The 7,821-nt window shown below is 36.4% G+C and overlaps 1 protein-coding gene across 1 annotated transcript in view; it reads right to left on the bottom strand.

Moving 5' to 3' along the window:
• LOC104531598 (DBIRD complex subunit ZNF326) overlaps nt 1-7,656 on the bottom strand; it is a gene marked incomplete at its 3' end in the record, with an annotated part of 14,289 nt that extends 6,633 nt beyond the window's left edge. Inside the window, exons 1-2 of the mRNA XM_010176525.1 lie at nt 7,586-7,656; nt 1,222-1,345 (exon numbers count right to left, since the gene is read on the bottom strand). Of these exons, the coding sequence (XP_010174827.1) occupies nt 1,222-1,345; nt 7,586-7,625 (164 nt within the window). The remainder of the gene's footprint in view (nt 1-1,221; nt 1,346-7,585) is intronic.
• Between the last annotated feature and the right edge of the window lie 165 nt (nt 7,657-7,821).

Genomic DNA, 7,821 nt, shown 5'->3' with positions numbered 1-7,821 from the left:
GCAGGAGTTGGGAAAGACGACCCCTTGACTGATAAAATATAAACTAGAATATACTGAAATTACTAACTGTATCTATAGTAAACTGAATGCCTTCATTTTAAAATATGTTAGTCTCAGGAGACCCAAAGCTACACAGAAAATGACACTATCTACAGAAAGAGCCCATGCACAATATTAAGGATACATGGCAATAGACATTTTGGTGTTCAAGTAGTCATTCAACCTCAATCATATGCAGATTACTATATGGTAGGTACAACTCATTCCTGAATCTCTGCTCAGACTTTTAAGTCAATCTTAATGTTCATCATTAAACAAATTATACTTAACTAAAATGTTTAACAGAACCGTGCAGCAAAACACACCACTTCTTCAGCCTCCCTAATTAGTACTGTCCTTGCCCAGTGGCACCAGTGACTACAGACAAGAATCATACAGTAGTCTGGCTACAGCCAGACAAGAATTCAAGGGCGCACACAAGAAAACCATCAGGTTATCTAAGTTTTCTTCACATTTTATTTCCTCCAAGATAGAATCACTACTCTGAAAAGCATGCTTCTTTGAATACCATATTAAGACCTAAATCAAATCAGCTGCACCCTACTATTTTTAATCTGAAAGAGCAACAGTAATAGTATCCTAGCATGAAATACACAACTTTAAGACCACTGCATCAGAATTTTTCTTTTTAGACCAATCCAGCTTACAAAGCAGCCCAGAACATGCACACAGTTTTGAGTGTAATCAGTACCTGCCAATGAAATAATCTGGACATGACTTTCAGATTCAATATCAAGATCATTTGAGCACTGTACATTCAAACCTAAGAACACATACCCTAAATGTTCCTTGAAAACGGAATGTTGATAGATTCAGTCTAAGGCACTAAGCCAGTTCGGTCTAGTCTGCTATGTCAGAAATGGTATGTTATGCCAATCAGCTACAAATCACTAGCCATTACTGAAAAACAAAACTTTAGCCATTCTCATTCAAAGACGCATTATTTCACTGTAAAACTTTTCCACAAAAATGCTGATTATTACGAGAGTCTAGCTCTTACAGTTTAGTATTTGCCAGTATTTACCGATCATGAAGACTCAGAACCAAAGTGTTCATACAAAATCGTAACAACATGCCTCAGGAACACTTAAGTTAGAAGACAATGATTTAAACTTAAATTGGATTTGATCAATTCTTGGGACAACCAAAGGATTATTTTACCTGTTACCACCACCACCTCCTCCGCCTCCACCTCCATGACTCTCCATCCCATAGGATTGGTTAAGGTAAGAGTCCATGGATCGTGGGCCACCATAGCCTCCATGCCCATAATCACGGTCCATGTCTAAAAAAAGAGCAGAAAAATGTTTATAAAGAAAGCAAGCAAGTCTTATTAAGTAATCTAGTTTAAAACCTTAAGTAAACAGTTTACTCTTTGCCACAGTGCTTACAAATAAATACAGAACTGCCAGTTGCAAACCAATTTCAACACTGTGCTTAGGGAGGCCATGTGTCTTTGTCATTATCCGAGCACCTCTTAATTGAAATCCAGTTCATATTTTTCCCCAGTAGTGGATAACTCGGGATTATTGTTCCATCAGCTGTAATTTGGATGCAAGTTAAATTAAGAGAATTAGAGAAGCCTCATGTATAATATGTCAGAAGTTAGTGCAGAACTAAGAACACTTCCTTTAATAATACAGGCAGCTCACAGACATCTGCTTTTTTTATCCAACTCTACAAGAAATCTTCACTCACACTGACACAGACCTCGGGTCAAGGTTACAAGCTGTCATGCTGCAGTGCAGACTCTGTATATAGGCTACAGTCAAACAAAAAAATTTTCTCCGATCTAGCACAAAAACCCACCCAAATCAGCACTGAGTTGCAGTTCACTAACTGCACTAAGATGTTGCTATTTCATAGCTAAACTGATGTCACTTCATGACATCTTTGTATCTTGCAATGAAGGCTGGCAAAAGAACCAACTTCTTCCTCAACACTAGAAGTCTTATGTAAAAGTTCTGGTTAAATAACCAGAGCATTAAAGCATTCAAAGCATTAAAACAGCATCATAGACCTGCATAAAGAGTACGATCCGCTGTTTTTCTTTAACATACACGATTTCCACTTCACTGGCATTCTAGTGACCAAAACTGCTTCCCAATACCAAGCAACACTAACTTTTGGATAATATAAAGAAAGCCTGGCAAGTCAAGCCTCACAGAAAAGGTAACATAAAGAAGGAAATCACAGTGAACGTAGAGAAGATAAAAATAAAACCACACAAAGACTTGTCCACTCTGATAAGAGAGAGTATTTTATACATTTCAAAATCTTCAAGTATAAACTATTACTTTTCCAGAAGGCAACAGAACAATGAGCTCACAAGAAGTCATAAGAAATCTTCCTGTTTAAAGAAACATAGTAATTCAGTGTGCATATAATTTCATGAAAATAACTGTAGTTATGAAAATAAGTATATATACTATTTCCTGTCTGTACCTGTTTCTTGTTAGCACCAGGCAGCAATTGTAGTTTACTTTCTTACATCCATCAACAAGAACAGTTCTGCAAATGGTATTGAGCTGACTGTATTACTTGTACACAGATGTTCTTAGCATGCCTGAATAGACTCCAACAAATGAAGATCTCTTGCTGATTTTTTTTTTCTTTTAATGATCATAGGTACTTTCTAAAAAATTAGAGGATACTTCTGAAACAAAAAACTTTTAATATGGAAGTCACATTGCACCTTTCCATATTTCAAACACACAATAAAGAAACTGCAGCAAAGCAGAAAAAACCTTTCCAAAATACTGATCACGTAACACTACACAGCCACACAGCACCAACTTAAACTGCAACAAGTTACTCTTTAAAGAAAAGGCTGAGCCTTCTAATAGAAGCATCTGATATTCCTCTGTTGTGTGACTGAATTACCTACCACTTAATCCAGTGGAACACACTCAATACTGCCAACATAAAGATGTAGGTGAGTAAAAAGATTAGCCAATAAAATAACTCCAGTTTCACAGAAATTAAGGTTAGATGATCCCACGGTCAATCTCAGATCATAGGTTTTTGGTTGGTTTGGGGGTTTTTTTTTGTTTGTTTGTTTGTTTTAAATACAGTATATCTAATCAAAAGACAATGACATTCTGAAAACAGAAATCTGACCTGAAAGCGCCCGAAAATTTTCCCTAGTTTCACCTGCTCCCTATCATCCATGGACCCTGAGCTGGCACTGATCAGGTTGAGTTGTAGAGGTGAACCAAATCATTCAATAACAAAGAACACAACATACTGTCAAGATCCCTGCCACCACAATCCAACTCTATTAGCGTAGTAAGTAGAGATCAGTGTCGTTCACACGCCAGAAGTTCACTAATGGGAAAAAACACAAACACACTGACATGCAAAACAGGTCCTACAAAAAATGGTTTGCAGCATAGTTTTAAAGTAAATTTTTAGTATACAATTTTTAGCATGGATACTAAATACCAAAATATGTTTTACAATCATAGAATAATTTTACATCCACTTCTGCTCAATACTCTCCTTACTCATCAAAGGTTCATGTCATCTAACATCAGCAGTCTTGCTGTAGAACTACACCAGTTGCTAAATCCTCATATCGCTGCCTTTAGGAAATCTCCACCTTCTTCCCAATAGTGAACCACTTAGTCACCCTTTTCAGACTTACTGCACTGCATTTACCTACATTATAAAACACTCAGGTTTAAAAAGGTTTAACAGGGTATACAAAAGGTACAAAGAAGTAAAGAGGGATGATCACTTTTATGATTTCCTACTACAAGAAACTGGAGGTAGCAAATAAAACTGAAAAAAATAGTAAGATAAAAATTACTTGGATCTTTTTCCACAAAGGAGATATTTAAGTCTGGGAATTGCTCTGCGAAAAGAAGTTAGTAAAAATTTACCTAGATTTAAGAAAGAAATTTGATAAATCCACTGACAAATTCAAAGGACAGATATTGAACACAAAGACTATGTCTCTGGTTCAGAAAGTCCCCAAGCTGCAAACCACTGAAGGCATATAAATACAGTGAAGAAGTACTTGTGCTAGTCCGTATCTCCAAACGGACAGTGACATACAGGATATTCGTGAGGTGGGACAGACACATCTTTGACCTGACCTAATGGAGATGATCTTATGATCTCCTTCTGACTACTGCACTAGCTGCTCCAGATTGCTGAGCAGTTAACCTATCATTTCAACCACCAGTCTGCTGGTTCAGTCATTTTGTCAGCTGCAAACTTCACCAAGCTTGACAAAGACATTGCATTCAAATTACAGAGTGCAGTATTTCCTCAGCATTAAGCTCTTCTTTACTCTGGAAGTCTTTTCTCCAGATAGGCTTTATCCTAAGAAGGGGGAAAATGTACAAGAAGCCAGTAAATATTCACTAAGTGAACCAAAATAGAAGGACTTCAATTTTGAATGTAGTAGCTGAATACTGATCACTTGCACAGCTTTAATTATTACAGTCTCAAGGTAAATAGCTGACAAACTTCACAACCAGACAGCAAAATCCATTTGCACTGGCCTCCTTCACACTTTCAATTCTTCTACTAACTAAAGAAAGACATGGAGCACTAGAAAAGCTGTATCTGCACAGAACAATTTCCTCTGCCTGTAGCCTGCTCCCCTTTCACTGTTATGCTGGCTATGGCTGTCACCACCAGTGGAGATACGCAGAGGTCACCTGTGTGCAAACTACTCAGACTACATGTGAAATTGTTTCACATACTGAGAGAACACGTGCTTAAGCACTACAGAAAAACCGCTGGGAATTGTACTGCAGTGTCTCAAACTGAAAATTCAGAAGCACAGTATTTAATTTCAGTTTAAATAGTTACTGCTTGTTTATCAAAGAAAACTTATACCTGTGTATCTACAAATACTACACAGTGAAAAAGAAGAAAAAAAGTGGTTCACATTTGTTCCTAAAGTTTAAAAATGAAAGAGTAAGTCTGCAATGATGAAGGCACTGACAAAATATCTGAAGTTTGATGAAGGAATAAATCAGGTTTTGGTATGTGCAGATTCTTGCATAAATACAATGTAAATGAATGAGCTGTTGAACTAAAGTACAGAAATAGAATTTCAAAGAACAATCTCACTTCTCATTTCAAGATTATTCTTAAAATCTACTGGGGTAGGAGAGAAATGTTATGTCAAAGGGGAAAAATATACTACCTCTAGAAAAAAAAAATGTGACACTGAAAGGTAAGTTCAATTTACAAATTGAACTGTTAATGTACATGTATTCCTTCAGACTAAAAAAAAAAAAAAAAAAAGCGCTATATCTGATAAAAAAATAATTTAAAATAGCTGTAAAATAAATCTCAATAGCCAGCAAAGAAAAATCAAATTTTCCTTATGAAGGGAACTAGGAAGTTAAACATGTACCAAATAAGATTAAGAATCCCATGGTACAGAGGACTCAGTTTAAAAGAAAAAGCTTAACATCAGAACACTGAAATCATATTCACTGCACAAAGAAAGAAAATTATTCCTTCAGACTTTCTCAATGTGGAGCATTCTCAATGTGGAGCATATGAAAGGGCTAAGAAGGTGAGAGAAAGGAGAAAGACCTTGCAGTAATAAATACTAAATGAAAAAAACACTTAAGTAAAATAGCTTTTAAACAATTAAAAAAACCCAGAAGAATCAGCTTGAAACGAGCTAGATTTCCCTATATTTTAAATGCACAATCCACAATGACTACAACAAGCTCAAGGATCCATTGTGCAATAGTAAGCAACGTTTTCTCCAGGCACACTACATTTTTCGTAACATCATGCCTGCTTTAAGGTCACAAGCTTGTCATTAGATGCAGAAGTTTTTTAACACATCATTGAGTTCCGTGCAAAACAATGAACCATGCCAATAATGTAGGTGAATTCTAGGAACTGAAGCAAAAGCCATTTCCCCTTTCAGATTAAAAAGACAACAGTTAAGTAATTAACATATTACCATGAATAGTTAATAATACTTCTGTTAACAATTCTGTTAATTACTGAATTTATTCTACAGGCCATGTCATCTGTCTCAAACCAAGTCATCAATGGTGGAATTACAGCAGTCATCAGCCATTCAATGAAAAGGGCTTCACACTGGCTACAAGTTTCCAATAGGAAGAACCTTGCCAAGAACTCAAACAAAAACTCTGCAAAGATGAAAACTCTCAACATCCATCCTCTGTTGCCATCTACTGGACCTCAACAAAATAGCCTTTAGCCCCCTGTACAGAATCGGGGTAAGGCAAAGCCTTATTCATGCCTTACTAATGTACATACAATGCAGAAACATTAATGTTAAATCTTTTAAGCTGCATACATCATAATTACACTTAATAATTATAAATAATAGCTTAATTAGCACAATGAAAACTATTACTACAGAGGTACACAAAAGTAACAATCTAATTGTACAACATATGTTTGATTGGTTACTTCCTTCCCATAGGATGACCCTGGATTCACTTTAATACTACTGTCATCAGCTCTCAGAAAAGCAGGTTCTGGTTAATGGCTACAGTGAATGTTCCAATAAGATACTTAAACTGCTACTTAAGAAGAACCTTTTTTTCTTCCAAGAATCTAAAGGACATTTAATCAGGAACCCATGCAGAAGATTAAAAAACAGGGCCAGAGCTTTACTTTATTTATTTTACTATGAAGAAAGATAAATGCAAAATAGTATTGTTGGCAAAAAAAGCTAAGACTCAAGAAACATATCATAAAAATTACCATACTGCAATCAAAGATCCATTTGTAATCCAATGTGTTATTTCCATTTAACAGCCAGCAAGAGCATCAAGAGATCCAACAGCAAACACTTATTTGATGACATCTGTAAATGAAGCTTGGGTACAGTTTATGGTAAAGTTTTTCCATTAACATTCTTTTAGTACTTGCTTGCATGTTGGCAAAAGATGTCATAGCATTTCTTGAGTCTTACTAAACTCATAACCTTAATCATCTCACAATAAAATGTGCTTTCCTTTTTGTTGTATCTATATGATAATTTTGATAGCATAAAAACAAGAGCTAGCTCTTGCTGTATTACATTTACTTTATATGTTTTCTATATTCCTTCCCAGGCTCTTAAAGTAAACTTAAAAAAAAAAAAAAAAATCGAGCAATTCCAGGTTGTTCTTTTCCATGTCTGTATAAAAGGAGGCATCATCCTCTTTCTTTTTTAAAGTAATAAGAATCGAGTATAGTAGTCCATAAGAAAACAAAATATTTATGCAAAAAGCATCATTACATGAAAAGTCTGTATTCCCCCCATCCCCACTCCTTTATCTTGCAATTTTGATTCAGAACATGCAGGAGTTCATGTTGACATGCCCAAGATGAAAATCAAGTCTCACTCCCAGCCACTTATAACTCCTCCAGAAAATAACATGTGCAGTCAAACCACGTTACATACTTTCAATAACCCGGTTTTTGTTTTTGTTTTGTTTCTTTTTTTTTTTTGTTTTTGTTTTTGTCAACAGTGACTGTTCAGCCCCAACGCTTTTTACAGGTTAGACGTATTTATAACTCATACCTGAGACTGACCCACTGGGCATGTTCACACCACAATGCATGGGGGTATCTGGGAATCTCCAATCTCTGTCTTCAGCTGGAGAGGATGGGTCAGTGAGAATGACTTAGTGCTTAGCAAGAGCCGGAGGGGAGAGACAGGGAGCCGCAGCAAGAGGCGGCTCTCTCTCCTGTCGGATCTCCAGTCTCCTGACACGACCCCCTCACGGAGCTCTCCCCGAGCTCCCCCCGGTTCTGCCC

Source organism: Antrostomus carolinensis, unplaced genomic scaffold (assembly GCF_000700745.2).
Source record: "Antrostomus carolinensis isolate BGI_N321 unplaced genomic scaffold, ASM70074v2 scaffold50200, whole genome shotgun sequence".
In the NCBI taxonomy this organism is placed as follows: Eukaryota; Metazoa; Chordata; class Aves; order Caprimulgiformes; family Caprimulgidae; genus Antrostomus; species Antrostomus carolinensis.
Note: the sequence above shows the minus strand (reverse complement) of the source record. Positions and strands in the feature narration are given on the sequence as shown.